This window comes from Chrysemys picta, chromosome 1, assembly GCF_011386835.1.
Source record: "Chrysemys picta bellii isolate R12L10 chromosome 1, ASM1138683v2, whole genome shotgun sequence".
NCBI classification, from domain to species: domain Eukaryota; kingdom Metazoa; phylum Chordata; order Testudines; family Emydidae; genus Chrysemys; species Chrysemys picta.
Window position 1 is genome coordinate 1,209,486 of NC_088791.1, and position 22,888 is coordinate 1,232,373.

The 22,888-nt window shown below is 48.8% G+C and overlaps 1 protein-coding gene across 11 annotated transcripts in view; it reads left to right on the forward strand.

Moving 5' to 3' along the window:
• The window catches only part of SHANK3 (SH3 and multiple ankyrin repeat domains 3), a 703,681-nt gene extending 681,356 nt beyond the window's left edge, over positions 1-22,325 (forward strand). For 7 of the 11 annotated variants that reach the window (XM_065589968.1, XM_065590128.1, XM_065590091.1 and 4 more), the window contains one exon: positions 21,689-22,325. In XM_065589968.1, the coding sequence (XP_065446040.1) occupies positions 21,689-22,232 (544 nt within the window). In that variant the 3' untranslated portion in view covers positions 22,233-22,325. Of the gene's footprint in view, positions 1-2,959; positions 3,666-3,687; positions 3,723-21,688 lie in introns of those variants that run through there. The other 4 variants (XR_010600169.1, XM_065590332.1, XM_065590517.1 and 1 more) reach the window with 4 other exon arrangements.
• The last annotated feature ends 563 nt before the right edge of the window (positions 22,326-22,888 follow it).

Below are 22,888 nucleotides of genomic sequence, written 5' to 3' on the forward strand. Positions count from 1 at the left end.
CAAATGGTAGGGAAATTGACCAGAGATCAAGCGCTAGAGTGTTAAGGAAGCCATCACTAGATAAGAATGTTGAAACTCGTCTTACCTGCAAACTTGCTTGGTGCTGGTATGTTGTTTTCCATTGGTCCTTAAACTATGCCACCATCCAAAGGTGTTTTCAATTAGGCGGATGCTATGGCATTCCTGAAACCAGTCTCTGTCTCTGTCTCAGCCGTTGAGGTTTCCCTTCTAGACTTGGCACTGCAGACAGCAATAGAACGTGATAGCACACGCCCTGCAGGGACACAGCTGTGGAGATGGGGTCTCTGGAGAGCACGAGCCGTGTTTCTGGATTAGTTGATGAAGAACTAGTGATTCGTGTGGTAGTCTCCCCGCAAAGGAATTAGCCCTTTGATCCTGAGCAGATACACTAATCTGAAACCAATCAAAGACTTCCCTTCCTGGAAGAATGGGTGGGTTTGTGTTTTTTAAATGTTGATGTGCATTGCCTACAAGGAGACAGGGGCATTGTGGGTAATAAGTCTCAGCATGTGTTCATATCACAGCAAGCACAGCTGGCTTCACCTCATCTGATCACTAACGTACTAATCACAGCTCATGCACCCATTTCTCTGACGAGTGAGTAGAAGAGCAAACCTTGACTTCAGCTCATTTATGCCCACTGGGTTATCACATAGGAATGAGTATCTCAAATGTGTTACCTACACATCAGTAAGAAACATACCCATGCCCCTGACAGATTATTTCATTGTCAAAGTGGCCAGAAAAAGCAGGAATTAAACCTTACAAAGCTTCGCCTCCCTGTTGATTTCGGCACTGAGAGCGTCCTGAGATGAAGTTTTGTTTCAGACAAATTATTGCCTAGGTAGAAGGGAATAGAGTCTCTGCTCCAGGGAGAGGGCTGTTCCTGCCAACTTTACGACTGGAAATGAAGGTCACAAAAAGGAAGCTAAAGGAATGCAGGATTTTCCGCTTCTAGATCAGCCTCCAAAGAGCCACATTTCAGCTGTGAGGCTACGGTCAGTGAACAGGTTGCCAAGCAGAAGATAGAAGCAGTCAACGTAGAAAGCTCCCTGCAAGCCAGCTTGGAGTGGCTCTGTAGGAGTCCCTCCATGTTCAAGGTATATTAAGAGATTGGCTTGAAGATTCCCAGAGATTGCATCCATGGGGAGTAGAAAAAAGCCCCTCTCCCATCAGGAGAGGCTGGGCCTTCTAGAGGAGGGTTGAGGTCTACTGTGGAAGAACCGTGAGCAATGAAGTGCTTAAAGATTAGACCCGAATTCCCTTCTCACCACCAAGGGCAGAGCTGAGGCACGCGGGTGGGACAGTAAGCAATGTTGTGGGAACATTCATGGTTATCATGGATGTTGTTTTTATAAGTTTCCTATTCCTAATGCAGATTTGCTGTTGGCCATGGTTTCGATTGAAATACAGTTTTTGGTTCCTATTTCTCCCCGTTTCACCATTCCGCAAATTGTGACCAAGAGACACAGCAGTGTCAAAAGGACTTTCACTTGACTTATGGGGGTTCTGCAGTCATGTCATGGTGTTTGAAATTGCCCAAGAAAAGCTAGGGAAGCCGTTTCATGACCTTCTTACATTAAAAGAATGGGAGGGACATTTTTCAAAAAGAGCTTGGAAGTCCTCTTGCTCTTCTACTTCATTCTAGCAAGCATAGCAAAGTTGTTACTGTGACATCCAGCTGGGACGGCACTCTCTTTAGAAACCCTCTAAAACCCACAGATGTTCACTAGGGGAATGGCCGCAGTACTTTGTAAGCCAGACAGATGTGTTTGTGGGGCTCGCTCTGTGCATTGACTTTGGGTTGCTCTGCAGCTTAATAAGGATCTGGGGTAGCCTCCACCAATGCAAGCCTCACTCGATCCTGACTTTTGTGTACTGTATTGAGTGCTAGCCAGTACATTTCACTTGCTGTCTCTCATTTGGCAGAAGACAGTTATGTCTGAAACAATGTTACTGATTAAATTGCTTGTTTCTCTCCCTCTGGAGTCTGATGCAGGCAGGAGAGCTATATGTTCAGTACAATGTTCTTGTGAACTTTGTTCCATTAAGAGTGCAACCTCTTTCCTTATAGAAACGTTTAATTAATCCAAGGCTAAGCCCCTGTGTTCATAGCACCAATACCAGATTGAAATATTGACTAAAGCCCCTGATACAGTGAACAAAACTTCAGGAAACAAGGAGGTTTCTGGAAATGTAATTCAGAAAGAGGAAGAGTTTCGGTTAGGGAGAGAGATGTGGTGAGTTGTGTTCTCAACCGGGTTCCTGTCCTCTCAAATGCATTGGGGTGCGACTTCACTTTGGAATATACAAAGGGAATGGTTAGGAGTTCCTCTTAGGAGTTAGACAGAAGCAGGATTCCACTGAGATGAGAGCGGACAACTCTCCTGAGCTTTTCCTGACACTCAATCTGGCCCAGCTATTTTCTGGAACCCAGATGTCGAGCTCAATCTCATTTTCTGAAGAGAAATTCTTGGCGTCCCTGGGTGGGCAGGAAAAATCTACAATTTATTGCAGGCTCTCAGGTAGGGATTAAACCAAACTTCCCTACCCAGAGAACCTGGGGTTGTCCCCTTTGGGAAATAGTAACTGTCTCTCAAGGGCCCATTAACAGTCTATTGCCATTAGTTCTAGTTACTGTTCTCACAACTGTCAAAAATCAAACCACTACAGCAAATTTCTGGTTCAGTCAGATAAAATGTTGAATTGTATTTACCGCTCTCATTCTCTTGTTCTTTCTGTAGAGCATTCTCTCTCATGCACGTGTTCTTTCTCCCTCTCTTATTCTCCCCTCCTCCCGTCTCTCTCTATTCCCCATACTCTCCTTCCCCCTTCCCTCCACCCTTCCCTACTCCCTATCTTTAGGAATACCACTGTCAGATTGTCTCCGGCTTTGGCTGTTGAATTCATGTGATTATGAATGTCCCATTTTCTCTAGTAAATGCAGGAATGTGAACTCAATGAATACTGAACTGGCTCCCCGAATCCTTTTGGTTCCAATCACCTGGATCCCTTTCAACATCTCCCTGAGAACCACACACAGCCCCCTCTGGTCTGCTGCGTCACAGTAAACATCAAACCCAGTCTGAGCATCCAAGCCTCACTCATGCCACTTGCAGACCTCAAACACTTTCTGTTCTGCATTGTCTCTGGATATGAGGGGCTGAGACTATTGTACATACCCCAAACCAGAGAGAGCTGGTGCACAGCCCTGGGGGGTGCACCAAACCAGTGAAAGAGCTGTGAGGGAGTCACCAAGGCCTGCAATGCTAATCAATTATAAGTATAGTACTTAGAGAATTGCTTTTCTGCCATAGACTTTAGCACATTTCTGGGAGATGGGGAGAAGGCCCCACTTCAGTAGAGCAAGGACTGCCCACATATTCGCTCCTCAATACAGCTGCACCCGCCTGCCCACTGTTGCTGAGTTGGTCATTCTCCTCAGCATCTTCTGCCCAGCAGAGACCTCTGCAATGGGAGAGAAGTGTGAGGAGCCAGCCCTTTGGGTCAGCATGGGTTTCTGGGAGTCGCAGTGGTTCTGGAATGGTTTGGGATGAAGTCTGTTCATTCTCCGTGTTGTTATTGCGCCCCGGACTGATGCTAACATTCTCTCTCATTGCCTCTCTTCCTGCTCTCACATCTGCATGTCCGCGCTGCTCTGTCTAGAACTGCCTCAGGCCTCAGGAGGGTGGGCGAGTTGTGTAAGTGAGCATGCTCTCATCTCATAGCAAACCCATGTTGTCCTCCCTGTGCTGCTGTGTGTGTCACGTGCCAGTCACTCTCCCTTCTTGTCCCACAGCCCTTGGGATGTGGGAGAGGAGGGAGTGGAGCTTGCTGTGAACCGTGAACTTCAACCCTCTTGTGCCCAGTAGCATGTCTGTGTCCCTGTGCTGTAATATTATGTGCCGCTGACTTCTAGGAGGAAACTGAGGAAATTCCCTTCTGGCTTTGACATGGTTCAAACTATGGCTTGAGAGAGCCCTCCCACTGGAACTCACTGCTCCCAGGGGACAGCCAGCAGAGGATGCACAGGGGCGGGGGGCAATTTCAGGTCCCTCGGCAAGTTTTCAATCAAGCCTTCACATGTATAAGGTTTCTGGAGAAGGCAGAGACTGAATTAGCTGGCAGCTCCTCCACAGCCAGCATTTGCTCCTCCTGCACCGTTCCCACCAGCTCCCTGAGAGCCGGCCCCATTCCCTGGGTCAGAGCTCAGAGCCCCAAATGTCTTTCCCTTCACGTACATGTTTCCCTGCCGTAGGACGTCTTTAGCTCACTGCCTGGGCCCTGGAGCAGACTCTCGGGTGACAGGTGGCTGTGAGATGGGGAAAGTAGCATTTTATCCTGTTTCAGCTCCTGAAATGAAATCCCATTTCTAGGCGTGGGGCAAAATGGCAGACAGAGAAGGGGCTCTCCGGGCTGGGCAGCAGGAGGACGCTCTCCTCTCTGCCAGGAGGCTGAGCAGCCACAGGGCAACTGAGGTGGTCACGTCAGGTTCTTGTCTTGATTCTAACGGCGTGAATGTGGAGCCCTGTCCTGTGCAGACCCTAGTACAGACCCCATCAGGGACCAGTGTCTGCATGGAGCAGTCACGGGGGAATCTCGGCTCAAAGACCCTGTCTGAGCCCAGCACAGACCCGGTGGTACCTCGTGAGGGCTCTGACAAGCGAATGGCTGATCAGGTTAATGTAGCTACCTGGCAGGAACAGGCAATAGGGCGCTAAGCAAGGAACTTCATGCACTGCAGAGTGACAAGCAGAAAATCCCAAGCACAAGTGATTGTGACTGGCCAGAAGGTGACCTGGGGCCTTGAGTAGGCGAGGGAAGCTTTGAATTGTGACGTGCTCCAGAGTCCAGGGGGCCAACCCGGTGAATTTCCCCAGAATGCATGCCTCACTGTGTTCCAGTTGTGCGATTGCTGTGTCTGTCTATCCCTCTGTCTCTCACCAGTAGCATAAATCGGAGTCCAGCTCACTCCCTGTGTGCTGCCTCCATGTGTGAAGGCAGCTCCAGAGCACAAGTGAAGTTCTGCACAGACTCATGTTGGTTTTTACTTGTCTCATTTTCTGCTGATTGCGCTGCCTCCCCATCCCAGTGTCCAGCCGGGCGGGGCCAGAACCCCGAGGCACCCAATGGGAACACCCAAGGAATCTCCCATCCCCATCCCTGTCCAGCCGTGCTGGGCCAGAACCCCGAGGCACCCAATGGGAACACCTAAGGAATCCCCCATCCCCATCCCTGTTCAGCCGTGCTGGGCCAGAACCCCGGGGCACCCAATGGGAACACCCAAGGAATCTCCCATCCCCATCCCAGTGTCCAGCCGGGCTGGGCCAGAACCCCGAGGCACCCAATGGGAACACCCAAGGAATCTCCCATCCCCATCCCAGTGTCCAGCCATGCTGGGCCAGAACCCCGGGGCACCCAATGGGAACACCCAAGGAATCTCCCATCCCCATCCCTGTCCAGCCGTGCTGGGCCAGAACCCCGGGGCACCCAATGGGAACACCTAAGGAATCCCCCATCCCCATCCCTGTCCAGCCAGACACACAACTCACCTCCACAGGGACCAGAGATGCTCCATTCCCACAGTCTCTGATGCCCAGGAATTCTTAACAGAGATGTAGGAAATGCTGAAGACCATCTGCCTCTGGGCTGCCTACAAAGCAGTTTTAAAGCCCTTCAACCCTCAAGTGTACCAGGAGACCCTGGCTGATAAGTGTGTGTGCCTCAGCTTACGCAGAACGAATCTCGTTCAGTGTGTCCATGGCCAGCAAGGGAGGGTCCTCCTCAGGTCAGAGTTCACTCCACATGTCCGTGTTTTCATGCATTCAGTCCTGTTGACTCTGTGACTGGTGTTACACAATGTCTGAGTGTTTAGGGCATTATCGTGTGGACTCAGGAAAAACTGGGCTCTGGCATCCAGATGTGGAGCCAAACATTTCTCAAAGTTCCAAACTGAGGCAGGCACCCTGGACCTCCCCCATCCTGATGCTACAGAGAGAGAGGAGGGGTCTGAACATAGCTGTTGCTTAGACCCTTCACTTACACACACCTCATACTCCCAGAACATTGCGAGCCTGCTGGCAGCACCAAAGATGTTAGAAAGCATCAAAGTGATCAGCTTTGCTTGGAGTGGATGGAACTGGTGTCATCCCCGTCCAACTGAATATGGGTGTCAGATGATGGTTACCTTGTCCATGTCCCACTGAACAGAAGATTCAGACAGTGCTTTGATCTCTCTCACACACACACACCACGTGACTGAATGTGAGTGTCAGCTGTTGTTTCCACTACACAGCCCTGTTTGTTTCTGTGAGACTTTGTTGGGTGTTGTTTCTTCTGAGCCCAGCATCCCCATCTGACTGTGAGCATAAGCTTCAAGCAGTCCTGCGTGTCAGCCCCATTCAGTTGTTCATGAGCTTTGAACAATATTTTGTCTCTGCCCCACAGCCCCCTCTGTTGCTCATGAACTGCAGACGGTGCTCAGGCACAACTCCAAGAGGGCGAAACCGTTGGCTGATTCTCGTCATGGTGCCATATCCCATCCAAGTGTACATGAGCTTCATACAAAGCTTAGTCTCCATCCTACTGCCTCATCCTTCGGAACATGAGCGTGATTTCTGTGCTACCCAACTCTATGGGAAGAGCCCCTTAATAATAATCCTAATTTCTTCTTTGAGAGTCCTCTGCATAGTCCCACTTTTGGGATATATGTCGACTGGTGTCACTGAACGGTGCAGCCTTCTACTAGTACTGCCTGTTAGAGTGCTCATGTCCCTCTCCCAACTCCACCCCCCCCCCCAGCTTTGAGCACATCCTGAGAGTGGAGCTATAAATGAGGATGTGGCAGTGGTCACCTCAGTTCCTTCCAGTCACTGGCCATGCGTGGATGTGAACCTTCTTGGGAATCAAGATCCTTACCAAGGCATCTTACTTTTTTAATTATTAGATAGTTAGGTGTAAATAGACTCCTCTTCATCGTCTTTAAACATGAGGATACTCACTGCCTAGCCAGTTTCACCTGTAGGACAAGAGTTCACTCTTCACCAAGAATCCACCTGAGGAGCATTGCAGACTGATAATGCCCCCTATTCAGGAGGACCATAATGGTGCTGAGCATGCACTGAGAGCACCCTTTGTTGTCTCTGATGCATCTTCAACACTGATAGCTGCAGCGATAACTATCTGAAGACAAGCATGGCTGTGCTCGTCCGCTCTTCCCTACCTAACGAGGTCAAGGAGTGAAGATCTTCTGCTTGAAAGGGATAGACTTTTTAGCTCTAAAATGGATGGAGAATTGGAGAAAATGAAAGAAACAAGATCAACAGCTCGCTCGCTGGGTCTCTTGCAACCTTTCAAGAGAAGAATTCTTACAGCTGCCTTCAGATATCGAAGGCAATATCATCCACCTTATTCTTCATCTTCATATTTCAACAAAGACAGACAACACTACCAACAGCAACAGCAATCCTCTGCTTCTCAGCAGCAATATAAAGGCTGTCCCTTTAAATCCAAGATGAGACAAAAGAATTCATCCTCCACTTCTTCTTTCCTTACAGTTAAACTTCAGCTTTGACATGAAGATCAAGAGCCACAAACCCAGCCTTAATTCTCTTCCCCTAACAGTTGGAGAATGTTTATGCCATTTGGACACTATAGTTTTGGACACTATGAAACACCGTTTTACAATCCAGTTTGAGAACCTCCCTCCCAGGGTCGGCTCTATGTGTTTTGCCGCCCCAAGCACGGCAGTCAGGCGGCTTTCAGCGGCATGCCTGCGGTCGGTCCGCTGGTCATGTGGATTCAGCAGCATGCCTGCGGGAGGTCCACCGGTGCCGCGCCATCAGCGTCCCCGCCGCCGAATTGCCACCGAAGCCGCAGGACCGGCGGACCTTCCGCAGGCACGCCGCCGAAAGCCGCCTGCCTGCCGCCCTCACAGCGACTGGCAGGCCGCCCCCCGCGGCTTGCCGCCCCAGGCACGCGCTTGCTATGCTGATGCCTGGAGCCGCCCCTGCTCCCTCCAAACCAATCTTCCCTGTCAGGATCCCTCTTACAACTCAGTGTTAAGAACAAAAATGAACGCTCCACTAAGGGAGAAAGTAGTAGAAGAGGTTCCAGTAAATCTAAGAAATCGGGATTTCTACTCCTGCTATTTCCTAATTCCTAAGAAAAATGGAGGTCTTTGTCCAGTCCTGGATCTGAAGAAGCTAAACCGATAGATCCAAAGGTTTCACATCAGAAAGTTAACTCTAGGATCCATTGTCCTATCTAGATTGGTTCGCTGCGCTCTAACTCAAAGAATCTTACTTTCACATTTTGAGAAGCCCATCACATGGGAAGTACCTTAATTTTGCCATAGGTCATTTCCAACACGGGTGTTGCCCCTTTGACCTTTCTACTGTACCCCAAGTCTTTACAAAATGTCTATCTGTACTGGCAGCTTTTCTGAGAAGATGGGATTTTTATTTTACCATATTTCAATGATTGGCTCCTAAAAGCAGCTGCCAAAGATGAAATGAAGGGAGTCACTCAATTCACATGCTCTCCATTAGAAAGGTTGAGATTTTTGATAAGCGAAAAGAAATCCCTATTGACATTTCTCACAAAATATCCTCTTCATAGGAGCACTTGAGTCCAGAATGGCGAGAGCTCACCTTCCAAAGGAGAAATTCCTGAAAGTGAAATCTACCATTCAGTCTCTACTTCAAAGTCCATTTCAGAATGTAAAGTTCTCCCTACTCTCCCTACTGAGTCTCACGGCATCACCGCATATGTTACCCCTTACGCAAGACTAAGAATGAGACCCTCCCCTTCAGCACTGATTGGCAAGAAACTTCAGACCTGCAGTACAGGATATGAATCTAATACTTAACATTCCAACAAGCTTCCAGAAATCTCTTTTGTGGTGGATCAATCAGGAACACATATGGAGGGAGCGTGAATGTCAACCTTCCCTCTCCTTTCATGATAATTACAATGGATGCCTCTAAAACAGGATGAGATGGACACCTCAGCAATCCTTGAACAAGAGTTCTCTGGAATCAGAAAGATGACCCTCTGGCTATCAGTGTCCTGGAGTGAAAAGCAACTCCTTTGGCACTCAGAGCTTTCCTCCCTCAGGCGCAAGGATCTGTGGTTCAAATGGCCATGGACACTAGGACAGCAATGTACTGTGTGAACAAACAGGGAGGAGCCCACTCCTCACAGCTTTGCAGGAAGCTTTGGAGATTGGTGTATTCGCCACCAGAATTGTCCAGTAGCTCTGCATGTGGCACAATCTCTCAACCAGTTAGCAGACCAATAAAGTTGAGACTCTTCCCAGATGCAAGAATGGTACTTCTTCAGACTGTGATCCAGGACATTTTCTCTCTTTGGGGTGCTCCAAAAATAGACCTGTTTGCCACACAATTCAACACCAAGTGCCATTGCTTTTGGTAAAAAGTGAGCATATACTTCTGCTCTTGAATAGATGCATTCCTCTGCAGTTGGGGTACAGATCTCATGTATGCTTCCCCACCATTCCCTTTAAGTTTGAAGGTTGAAGGACTAAGCAAGGATTATATTTATCACCTCTGCATGGCTGAGACAACAGTGGTACATGGACTTGCTCCTTCTTTCCAAAGGGAACTGCAGATGCTTACCTGTGTCTCCAGACCTTCTGTTATAGCAGCACGGGAAAGTGTACCATCCAGATCCACTTTCACTGCATCTAACAGCATGGGCACTAGGGCTCTGACAGAATTAGGGAATTGTTCTCTATAGATGTACATGTTTTACTTAACGCTAGAAGATGATCTAGGAAATGTTACCATTTAAAATGGAAAAGATTTTCACTATGGGAGTCTGTTAAGGATATTGATTCTGAGTCAGCTCCTCTTCAATCCATATTAAAGTATTTGCTGTTTCTGAAGAATAAGGGTGTATCTGTTACATCACTCATGGTACATTGAGCTGCAGTTGCGGCTTTTTATATACCAGTAGATAGTCAATCTATATTCTCGCATGATATCGTTGAGGTTTCTGAAAGGCTAAATCGTTATCCCCTGTGAGACAGCCTGTTCCCTCATGAGATCTGGACTTAGTGCTGTCAGACCTTGTCTCCACCCTTCAAACGTTGTCTTCTTGCTGTCTATTACATCTTCTGACTAAACTGCATTTGTTATACAATAATGTCAGCCAGGAGGTTTAGAGAATTCATGCCTTAATGACTCACCTTCCAGTTACAATTTTTCATAAAGATAAAGTAGTTCTTCATCCTCACCAAAAATGTATACAAAAAATAATACCTTATTTCCCTGTCAGTCAATCCAGTACTCTTCCAGACCACATTCAAATAAGGGCAAGTCAAAGCTACGCTGTTTGGATGCTAAGACTGTTACATTTCTATTTCAATAGGACTACAGATTTTTGATCTTCATGCAAGTTCTTTGTTTTATGCGTGGATACCTGTAAATGAAATCCCATTTCCACACAAACTGATCTCGCTGGGTCAGACAGTGTACAGTAGAAAAGGGATAAAAATGCCTCATGGGCTCCCTTGCTCTGCCGAGAGCACACTCCACAAGAGCAATGGCTGCTTCTGTCACATGTTTCAAGCATGTCCCACTAATTGAAAATTGTAAAGCAGTCCCATGGAGTTGAATACAAATGTTTTCTGAGTATTATGTGTTAGATATCACACCTTAATCAGCTGTCCAGTTTGGTAGCTTGATACTGCCTTCCTTGTTCTAATATATACTGCTGACTACACTGTCCCGAGAATGGGAATTTGCAGAGGACACTCAGAGAAATGAAGGTAACTTACTTGTCACCAAGACTCTTTGAGATGGACTCTGCATATTCACACTCCTTCTGCGGAGCAGTAACTCCTCATGGCTCTACACTAGCAGTGGAAGGAATTGAGGCAGCAACTGCCGCTATGCCCCCTTTTCTAGCCTCGTGCTCACTGAGGGGAGGTTTAGGAGTGGGCACGTGAGTGCTCTAATAGGCACTACCAGCAGAAGGCTGCACCATTCAACAGCTCCAGTTGATGCATATCCCAAGAGTGGAAATGTGCAGAGTCCATCCCAAAGAACCTTGGTTACAAGTAAGTAACCATCATTTACCTTTTGAACTGGGGTTGTATAGCAAGGACTCTTCCCATGAGCAGCACAGACAGGAGGCAGGCATTGCTCGTATATAAAGCACTTTATGAAGATGTAGTTCCACTTAATATTAAAAAAAAATAAAATAGTGTATCATCATAAGGGGACAGAGTCCAGGTTGTGTGTTCAACCTTAACATTTGCTTTGCCTGACTCCTGCTTAGCTGTGCAGCCTTAACATTGCCTTATTGTAACTTTTTGCATGTAATTTCCTAAGTTTTTTTAAAGATAGAAGCTTTAAAAAAAATAATAAAAAGGAGGGGTGGGGGAGGCCCAATTCTAAAACCAACCAGGACCAGTCAACACAGATTCCTGGGTGTCTGCTAGTACTGAAGACTAGGTACGCATTTCCAGACCTGCGCATGTCCATGTCCATACTACACCGTGTGAGGGTGCCCCACTGTCAGCAGAATTAAAAAATTCCTGGGCAAAATTTTGCTCTCACTTGTACCTATGTAAAGCCAGCCTGATTCCACTGAAGTCAATGGATTTACTCCAGATTTACACCAGTGTAACTCAGAACAGAATGTGACTCATATAACTTTAAAACATCAGAACCCGATTTCCCTATACATGGCTTAGCACTTCCATCTCAGTGAGATTTACAAAGCAAGCTAGGCTTGAAGGCAATCAGTCCAGTAGCTTGAGTGCTACAGTCATTTATGTAAGCGAACCAACTGGGTCCTGTTACCCAGCTCTGAAATATGCCAACTTTCTGAACTGTCTCCCACTGAGTGTGCACCTCCTGGCTTAATGAAAAATAGGTATTGCATGTGCTCAGTGCACAGTTTTGCTTCATTTAAACCATTCTTTTCAAACCAGCTGAAGTGCCTACTCATTCCTAAGGACCAGCTCCACTTGCAGGTGTCAAACTTTGGCCATTTTGGGTGTTCCACGCTATGGTTAGAATTTTCAAACAACAGGAAGAGCATTTCCCACACTCACAACTCAAATGCAGATAAAGGGATTTTAATGAAACTCCCTGGACAGACTGGACACAAACAAGGAGTTTCAGCTCAGCATCTCAGGTAAATTTCTCAGACGTATCTTAGTGTGTGAAAAAAGGAGGCTAGAATGGAAGCTGTTTTGCAACCTTAATGTACAGTTCTACCCTCCTAATGCAGCCCCCTGACCAGGGCCATCTGACTGCCCCCCCTCACAGGAGCTTCTGGGCACCAATATGCCCTCTTCCAGGACCAGCCAACTGCCCACATAATGCAGCTTCTCTAGGGATCAATATAACAACCCTCAAAATGCATCCCTTGGGGAACCACCTGACCTACCTTGAAGATGATACATTGGCTGCCCCATAAGCAAAGGAAACAAGCTCCAGAGAACAGGTAAATATACAGCTGGGTGTCATAGACGGGACATAGGTGGTCAGACCTAGTGGTCAGAGCAGGAGTCAGATGCTAGGAAGCAGAGATCGAGTCAGGAGTCAAGCCAAGAAGGAGGTGTAGAAGCAGGGTCTTGAACAAGTCAGGTGTTCAGGAATGGGACAAGAAGGCAGAAATCAGGTATAGGGTAAGGCCCAGGATCAGGCAAGAGGCAGGATCCAATGTAGCAGCCAGCCAGGAGTTCATCGAGTTGTTCACACAACTTCCTGTGCCTCCCGGCTTACATAGTGAGTCTGAGCTAATTGGAGAAGCCAGACGTCTCCTCCAATTGGGAGCTTTGTGGACAGTGACTATGGTAAGCAAGGTTCTACCAGAGCATACTTGCTGCTGGTACTAGCAAGCTGCTGGGTGGAGGCTGTGGTCTGGGGACCTGCAGACCCAGGTCCCGGACCCATGATCCTTCACCCTGGGGCAATTGACGATTCAACTCCAGCACAAGAAACGTCTAGTTTCCCTTGAGTAGCCTGTCAGCACAGGGCCCGCTCTGGGGATGCACCCGCACCAAAGCCTCTGGAAAGCTGTGACTGTTGGGGCTGCATACACACTATCTTGTACTACCAGATGTTCTAGCAGAGGTTATATAGCTACGTGGCCCACCACTACCCCTTCTCTTTCTAGCCACCAAACAGCCAGGTTGGAACTTCCTTGCTCCCTTCCTAACACACATTGCCCTGCCTGCAGTGCTCTGTCAGGCTGGTCTTGGCATTTCTAGTTAGTACTTTAGATGGCATGAGAGAACGTGTTATTTGGAATCAGGTGATTCCCACTGCCCCGTTCCCTTGTTGCTATCGCCCTCACCAGTGAGATGGTTTCAGAGAATGGCTCTCCTGGCTGATAGTATTTCAGGACAGGGGCATCTGATATAATGTGTGTCAGCGTGTCAAACGTTTGCTGGTGGGGAACTGCCCAGTTCTGCTCCAAATCCTGCCTTGTGAGCTGAGGTGTGGCCTCCACTCCTGGACAGAACATTTCTCATTCCTGGGAAGTGCTGTCTCCCTTCACATCCAGTGAAGCTGACGTGTCTCTGACTGCCTTGGTCTTGCTGGGATCTGCTTTCAGCCCTGCTGTTGTGAGCAAGCGTTGTATGTACATCACTTCTTGCTGTGTGAGATGATTTTTTTTCTGGGATCAGTTTTACATTCTTGTCCCTGCCTAGCCATAGAAAAGCTTGTCGTTTTCTCTCATGGTCTCATTCAGCGTCTGTACCATTGCTCCCTTTGCCTGCAATGGGGATATCATCTGCAGTTATTTTCAACCTGGGCAGTCCTTCCAGCATTTGGGAGAGTTTCGCTGGAACACCTCTGGTGCTGGGCTTGTGCCCATCTGCATGTACAGCCATCTAGAGCCACCTAATGCTGTTGCAAAGGGTGTCTGCATGCTGGACTCTTATCCAGGCGTGTGCGCCATTCCTCCCCTCACAGACCATGAAGATGCTGGCGTTGGAAAGTGCAAGCAACATGTCATCAATTGTGGACAGTGGCTGTTGGCATCTTTGCAGTGCCCAGTCCAATGAATTTGGTACTGAAGTCCCCTTTACCACCACCATGCTGCTTCCCCAGGCCATACTGGCCTCTCCAGGTGCTGTGCTACCCCTGTTTGCAAACCGAGGTCCCTGGCTCCCACTGCCAGCTGCTGCACTGCAGAGAACGCACTGCTCAGACGCTGCCACCATGTGTTGTTCACAGCGAGAAATGCTGAATGCAGGTTAAGTTGAGCAAGTGGAACTTTATTAAACCGCGAAGAATTGGAGGAGGGTGAGAGAAGGGTGATCAGAATGATCAAAGCCTGGAAAAACTCTCAGAGAGAGTGATTGAAAAGATTTAGATTGTTACTTTACAGAGGAGACGACTGAGAGAGGATACCGTTAAACGTATATAAAATACTAAATGGTTTAGAAAAGGGAGACTGGGAACTTCTGTTCTTGTCACATAGCACAAGAAAGGGGGCATGCAATGAAACGAAAAGGTGGCAAGTTCATAATAGATGAAATACTTCTTCACAACGCATGATTAAACAGTGGGACTCATTGCCACCGTGTCTCTATTTTAGAAAGGTTCTTATGCCAACCTCATCACCATGGTCTCTGAGCACCTTCCAGCATGCTTTAAGCAACATGACTAACTCCTGTCACATGTGGCTGATTCTCTCTCATCCTCTCCCCAGGGAGAGAATTTGTGTGCAGTTGAGTGGGTTGTTTCGACAGTGTTTTGTTTCACTGAGTTTTCCTTTTTTTTTTTTTTTTCTTTCTTTTCTTTTTTTCTTTATTGTACATATCAGCTGTCAGTGAGGTCAAGAACTTAGTGAGGTTCCAAAATGGATTGGGCATTTCTATGGCTAACAGGACTAGCCGTTGGTAGGGTAGCTATTTCTAACACATTGTGGCAGGGGTGCATAACTCTGTGCTTTAGGGCTTAAAACTCTAATGATTGGAGATCACGATGAGGCCTTCCTGGGGATCGGATTATCCCATATCTGCTACTGGGGGATTCTCAGACCTCCTCTGAAGAGCTAATGCTGGCCACTGTTGGAGCCAGGTTACTGAACTAAATGGACCACCGGTCTGATCCAGTCAGGCAATTTCTACGATCCTGTGTTGCTGAGGAAACTCTTCTAGTTGTAGTTTCCTCAGGGCTGACAATGTCATGCAAAGGTGGTGGAAAACCTGGGAGAGCTGTGATGGGAAGGAGGGCCTGTTGGGCGCCAGCGTGGTGGTGGTTGAGGTTAGCATAAGCCACTGTAATGCACCACTCCTTGGCCTGGTGGGGAAGTGTGGCCGGTTTTCTGCATGCCCTTTAATTTGGAAGGGTCAATTAGCCTCTGTGGACAAGCCAGAATTGTGGACCTTTTGAGTTCCAGAGATCTGGGAGAGCTCAGACCACAGCCTGAATGTGCAAGAAAGGGACTAGACTGGTACACTCTCTATATCAACATCTCATCCAAAGAGCAGGTGTAGGATGTGACCAGCCGTATGGGCAGGTGATGACCTGCCAGGGTCCTAAGAAAGCAACTAAATAAGTTTGGGAGGTTTTGTGTCTGGTGCCTTGTTGATGTGAATGTAGGAGTCCCCCAAGGCAACAAGCCCAGGGTGTTTCATTGCCATGGTCACAGTCAGGGCCTTTATGAGACATGCAGCCTTTGGGAGCCTGTACCTAGGAACTAAGTCAGCAGTAGCTGTGCTTCTGGTTTCCACTCTTAGGTGGCTGAATTTAAATGATTTGGTTTGACCTGTGTCTCTTTTGGATCTAAAGTTGGAGGAGAAGAATCCTGTTCCACCTGCCACCCTGCATTGTCTTGGCTTGTGATGGGCTAAGCAGCCTGGAGGCGACAAGGGGGGCTGGCCTGGGGCTCAGGGTGTCATCCTGCCAGGTCTCAGAATGCAGGCTGTCTTGGGAGTTTCATCAGTCATAACAGCATAGACTGACTGCCAATCTTCACTGACCACCATCAGTTTGTGTTCATGTGACTTTGTAGCACCTGCTGTGTGTATGTCTGACAATGGCTCTGAGCAGGGACTAGGCAGTAAATATTTGCCATAAGACATCCTATATCTGACATGTCTTTTTTCTCTTGGGCCATTCCCAGTTTGGACTGTGATAAGTGATGAGCTGGGTTGAATCAAGGACCCTTCTGAGTGGTGCTGGGTTTCTGGTTCCCAAATTTTGTGATTACAACAGACCCATTTGACACTCAGCTAGCCGAGTCCTCAGAGGAGAGGAAGCTTGGTGTAGTCTGGTCCAAAGGAGTTGTGGTTGTGGAGAATGGCATGGGAACTAGTGGAAGGTTTTTGCCTTCTTCATGTTCGGCTTAGTCTTCAGTCTATGCAAGTAGGAGCTCCAAGTATTCTTCCAGAGTCTTTGATTCCACCAGTAGCCACTGGTCACCCTTGCTGCCAGCCGCACAAAGGCTGAGGCATGTGGGGGCTTTTGAACACATTACTCTTTGTGTATTAAAAACAAAATATTTCCTTGTATCAGTTTTCAATGTGTTGCCTTTCAGTGTCATTGTGTATCCCCTGGTTCTTGCGTTGTGAGAGAGGATAACAGGAGTGTCGGATCTACCCTCTCCAGTGGGAGTGCTGGCCCACGGGGATTCCCCAAAGCCCACTCCCAGGAGAAGGAGGCGAGGCAATTAGAATGCCTTGGATGTAAGCGCTGTTCTTCACCAGCTCCTCCGCTAAGGGTGGAAATCATCAGGCACCTCTAGCCCCATAATGATTCCCTGGCATGGGATCAGATGATCCCCCTTTCAGATCACTGTGCAGAAGGCCATTGAAGGACAAAGGATGGCCCAACATTCCCTGAAGGCAGCTCTTAACACTTCAGATAAAGCAGCTCCATCTGTTGCTACTGCTGTTACTACGCAGAGAGCAGCATGGCCGCAGTGGCAAAGTCGTCCTGCAGGCTTGCTGTCCGCAGAGAATACTTACCTTTGGAGGGCCGGAGTTTTTCAATTCCTACAGGGTTATGCTTGGTTCAACTTTTTGATCTTTGGGCGTTTCTCAAGCATTCTTCAGGAAGCATCCTGACAGTAGGGTACATCCTTCCAATGTCAGAGACAGCCCCAGCCTCCTCCATCTACAAACCACCAGAGGAAAACCTCGCTGCAAGATCTAAATTTCAGACCAAAAATAGTGACTTCTCCTTCCACTTCTGGACTCTCATCATTTGTGAAAGAGACTACTGGAAAGCTTCAGACTGGTTCCTGTGACGTTCTTCATCTTTCCTGTCCCTTTTGAAAACCGTTGGCAGCATGCAGTGAATGAGTTTTTGCAGATCACCCAGAAATGCTTTTTTCCATTCAATTCTGCCCCAAACCACTCCCTTTTGCCCTCCCTTTTCAGGGATAACCCTTGTGAGAATGTTCTGAGGCTCAGTCACCACCCTCCTTCAGGCGGGGAGCAGCAGAAGTGAGACCTCAGCCCAGCGGTGTCAGGGAGGGAGATTACTATGCTCATTATTTCCTCAGCTCGGAGATGCCAGGATGCCTTCATCCCCTTCTGGACCTAAGAGGACAACCCCTTCCCTAAGTGCCAGGATGCCTTCATCCCCTTCTGGACCTAAGAGGACAACCCCTTCCCTAAGTCCACAGCACTGGCCTCAGCTCACCCTTATCTTTGCTACAGCGAGATACAACTACAACTTTACTACAACTACAAAGTTCAACACTTGGTGATCCCATAAGAAGGCAGGGAATTTGCATCTCCCCATACCTCAGCAATTGGTTGGTGCAGGTTGTTCATCACAAAGAGTGCATGTCCTCACTTAGACCTGAAATCTTTGCGACTGGCAGCATGGTTAATGCAATCTTGATAAGAGGAGTTGAGGGTTACTTATTGCAGGTATGAAAGCACCTGCTGGAGAGTAAAGAAAACTGACTAGAAAGTCTTACTAAGTGAAGTGGGAAAAGGTTTTCTCGCTGAACTGGTTAAAAGCTCAGCACCCCAGTCTCGGCATCTGTCCCTAACATCCTGGATTATTTGTTCCTTTTGAAGAAATCTGGATTGAGCCTCTTGAGTCCATTAATAGGACACAACTGGGTCAGCTCACCATGATTCCGGTCAAGGGACCTGTGTCTGGACACCCTACTGTAAAAGGATTCTTAAACAGGTTAGCCAGGCTCTGCCCAGCTGTATGGAATTCAGTTCCCTCATGACTCTTACACTTAGTTTTCACTAAGCTGATGCTCCTTTGCAGCCTTTAGGAGGCTGGCTCCTACTGGCCCTTTTCTTCCCCCTGCATTGAAGTCAGTGGGAATCACTCCGATCCTGTGGTGGGAGAATCAGGCCCTATCTTACTTGTTTCCAAAGACTGCATTCCTCATACCAATAGCATTAGCCTGGAGAGCCTGCTAAGTCCAAGCCTTAATGGCTGGCCACATGGCCTTCCACTCACGCCCAGCGCATGGTATTCCCTAAGGATGAAGGTGGCAGAGCTCATTCTCCCTGGCCTAAAACAGCTCTGCCTCACGTCTGCAAAACAGTCCTAGGGTGGAGATAAGTAGAGCAGTCAGCTGGAGCTCCACCCAGCCCCTTACATAGCATCAATCTCGTGGCCTGGCCTCCAGGTCTGATGCCAATTTGGGAGAGCAATCCTGCAGTCACTTTTCTTCTCACCCGCTCTGCTCTGGGGATTTGGTACTGTGCATCGATCTCCCCAAAGTGTGGATGTGTGCCGACGGTGCTCGCCTCAGAACATACGTTTACCCACCAGTAACTGTAGCTCTTTGAGTAACTCGCCAGCCCAGATCTCCACCCACCACTTTGTTGCAGCGTCTCCTAGATTCAAAATGGAAGGAACTGAGAGGTGGGAACCACCGTGCCTTGTGAAAGGCTGAGTAGAACTGGGCAAAATTGTTTGCCAAAAATGCAGTTCTTGGTCAACCAAAACTCTTCACGAATTCAGGTTCAATTCAGCAAATACTTTCAGCTGGAAAAAATGGGGGGCAGGGAGGGAATCCTGGAAAAGTGAAAACATTTTTATTTTGAAATGACGTTTTGTTTAGAAACTTAGCTAGATTTGTTGAGAAAAACTCAACAAAAGCAAACAAAAGACTCAAAAATGAAACATTTCATTTTGGGTTGAACAAAACATTTCATTCAACTCTAAACTATTTTATTTATTTATTTGTTTGTTTGTTTATGTATTTATTTATTGGGGGGTTGTTTTGGCAAGAAAAACTTCAAAATTGTCATTTGGGGTTAACGTGAAATGAATGTGTTTTGGAATTTTCCATTCGGCCACTGAACTAAAAACTCAGTTATTTGCCAACTCTAGTGTTGAGGGAGTGTGTGTGGGGAGCCCCAATGGTCACAGCTCTCCAGAAGGCTCCAGCGCGCGGTGCTTTGCACAGAGATGTCCCAGTCTGCTCTGATACCCCCAGGGGCAGGTGAGTAACTGCTCTTTCCAAGCCAGAAGCCAAAGCTAGAATTACCCAGGCAGCGACAGAGAGCGGGAGGTAAAATGTCACAGCCTCAGAAAGAGCTGCACAGACCCAAGGGAGGCGCTGTCCTGGGAGCCCCAGGCTATTAATTCTGCCTTTCAGCGGGATTGGCTGCAGGCCTGCAGAGTCTCCCATCCCTGTAGCCGGGTTAACGAGGCTGCTTCATCCACATCACACAAGGGTGCGTCTGTCTCTCAAAGAAGTTTGGGTAGTGAAGGAAGCACCATGGCCTGGCTACGTTCCCCCTCGCTCCATCCTTCAGCATTTCACCCCAGGATTAGCTGTTGTGTTTTGTGTCCGTGGAGCACAGAAACAGAGCCAGGGGGTGACTTCGATCACCTCTCTGAACTCCGATTCCAGCCCCACATCCACCCTTGCATCTGCCCCACTCCCCATTAGTACCTGGTCCAGCTTTTAGTGGAATGGGAACATCTGACAGTCAGCCCTGTTACTGTGCAGTGACTATTCTTTGAGCCTCTCCCGGGGCCACCCAAACGGGCAACAGTGCACTGGACAGACCACTCTTCAGTCCGAGGACGTTAGTGTTTCAGTTTAAATACACTCTTTAATGCTTACGCAAATTGTTCTGATCCCAAGGTTAATCCAGGATAGAGGCGGCTGGTCCTGCCCCCACCCAGGCAGATGTCACGTGCTGTTGCTCACGACCCATCCACCGCAGCAGGAGGCAAAGAACTACCCAGTGGTGTTAAACAGCTGTAGTTGCATTGCATTTCACCCTTTCTATCTGGTGGGCCGTGCTCCATGATATTGGGATACCCAGACCCGAGCCAGTGAGGCCAAGGACCCAGATGAGGGATGCCTCGACCCATACCAGTGGTATCAACCTACCCAGCATGAGGATACCTGGACCCGCCTGTGGGGCCGAGCTACCTGGCATGGGGCTACCTGGACCCATGCCAGTGGCACCAAGCTAGCCAACATGGGGACCAGGATCTGAGCCAGTGAGGCCTTGCTTCTCTGCTCAGGGACCCTCAAAGCAGAGTCGATCTGCCACGGTTTCCTTCACAGGAACATTCAGAGCAATGCCACATTGATTCACAGCCTGTACCTTTGGCAATGCAAGAACTGGTCTTTCCTAGTTGGTCTGGCGGAGAGCCTGGGGTGTGCACACCAAGAGAAGTGAACCTTCTCTGGTTCCACCCACCCACCACAAATAGCCACCTAGGAGGAGGGAGGGAATAAAAACAAGCAGCAAAGAAAAATGTTCTTAAAGGAAGAGGCTTTGACCATAGCACGTAGTGTAGCCCTCAGTGGCATGTAAACCTCACAGCTTCTAGAGGAGCAGGGGGCGTGCTCAGCCTTCTCCATCCATGCCCCTCTCTCGCATATTACCCGCACAGAAGTCCTCACACCCTGCATTAATGGGCCAAGAGAAACAGTCAAAACACCTTGTGTGCAACTTGTACCCCACATCCTGCAATGCCACCCGAGCCCCAGTACTTAGCTCTCTCACTCCCCTGTGGTGACGCTCACACCCTGCTCGATACCACCTCGCTGTGCAGTAGCTTTACTCTCATTCACACCCCATGATACCCCTGATACGACCCCAGCTGGGTCCATCTTGTTCCAGGCTTGGCTCTGCCCTCTGAGATGGTAGAATGCACGCGGGGGGGTTCCGTCACTTTCTGATAGCGTAGCGGGATGTCACGTCAAAGGAGGATGGACATCGTTAGCAGGAGGAAGCTGCAGAGATGACAGGCAGTGGGGTGAGGAGGCTCAAGTTGTCTCAGCCTGTGACCAGGGTGTAAAGTGGGAGTCAGGTTAAGAAGCTGCAGACGCTCTGCAGGTGTATGTAGGGAGCGTCAGGGCCTACCTGGTGGATCTCCACAGGCATCAAGAGTTATTGCACCTGGGCTGCATTTGACCAGGATGTGGATACTCGCACACGCCTCTGCTACTTCCTCCGGAAACTGACCTTCAGGGCTTTCCCGAGAATCTTGGCTAAAACACTCCAGGCTCGATGCCACCCCAAGAACAGCATTCCCTTGACCGCTACACAGAACCACTCCTCCTGTCCCAGACTGACCCTGTTCTCCAGCGGCTGGCTACTCCCCCCATGTATACTGTATCTGTATGTTCTTGTGTCTCGGGAGCTCCACCTCACCCCTACCCTTTGCTCTCTCTCTCTCTCTCTCTCTCTCTCTCTCTCCCTGTATCTCTCTTTCCACAGACTTTTCAGTAGTTTAGGAGAACTCAGCACCATTTCCCAGCGGAGCTCCGGAACCACCTACACAGTTCGACCTGGCAGCCGCTACCCTGTAACCCGACGTACTCCCAGTCCAGTGAAACCTGCCCTGGATAGGACAGACCCTCTCAGCACCGTGCGGTCCTATGGATTGACACCTCCCACCATCCTCAAATCTTCCAGCCTCTCCATCCCGCATGAGCCCAAGGAGGTGCGCTTTGTGGTGCGGAGCGTGAGTGCCCGGAGCCGCTCCCCATCCCCCTCGCCCTCTCCCGGGCCCCCCCTGCATACTCTGCACCCACCGCGGCCCTTCATGCAGAAACCCCTCCACCTGTGGAACAAATACGATGTAGGGGACTGGCTGGAAAGCATCAATTTGGTGGAGCATCGAGACAAGTTTGAGGACAATGAGATTGAGGGCACACACTTACCTGCCCTCACCAAGGAGGACTTTGTGGAGTTGGGGGTGACACGTGTGGGGCACCGCATGAACATTGAGCGAGCACTCAAACAGCTGGTAGACAGTTGACCATCCTAGGCAGCGCTGGCCTCTTCCAGAGCCAACTTATGGGGGGAGGGGGGCATTTCTACTAGACGAATAAAACCAATTTGATTCTCTTTCTATTCTGACCACTGCACTGAAGGGCGAAGAGCTGAGGAGCGCCCACTCACTCCATACACCCAGAGCCCCAGGTGTGCACAAACACACACAAACACACGCACATGCACACACACAAACACATGCTCAGCCCCCACTCAACCCTGCACCAGCCAACACCGCCTTTGGGAAAAGGAATGTTGCATGAAATACACCCTCTTTTCTGTACTCCTAAAGAGTCAGGCCTGTATATCGCTTGATGTGCCTTTCCCCAGGGGCGCTGCTGGTGGCAGGAGGGCAGGGGCCATGCCCTCGTTGGCCCATGCTCCCCAGTCTGTGGTAGAACTTTGTTCCCCTGCGTGGAGCCAGCTGTGGAATGTATTCTGATCAAAGGGCTGTGGAGAGGAGGGGGAGTGGTCGGTGTTACTGGTGCAAATTAGCTCAGTGTAGGGTGATGGGGCTGTCAGCTGTGTTGCGATGGTCGTCTTGTGACCCAGGAACTGAACTGATCTGTATGTGATATAAGGTGGGCGCTTGTTTGAATGTCGGTTGAGTCCCCCTTTTCCTGAGTCACAGCAACCAGAGGC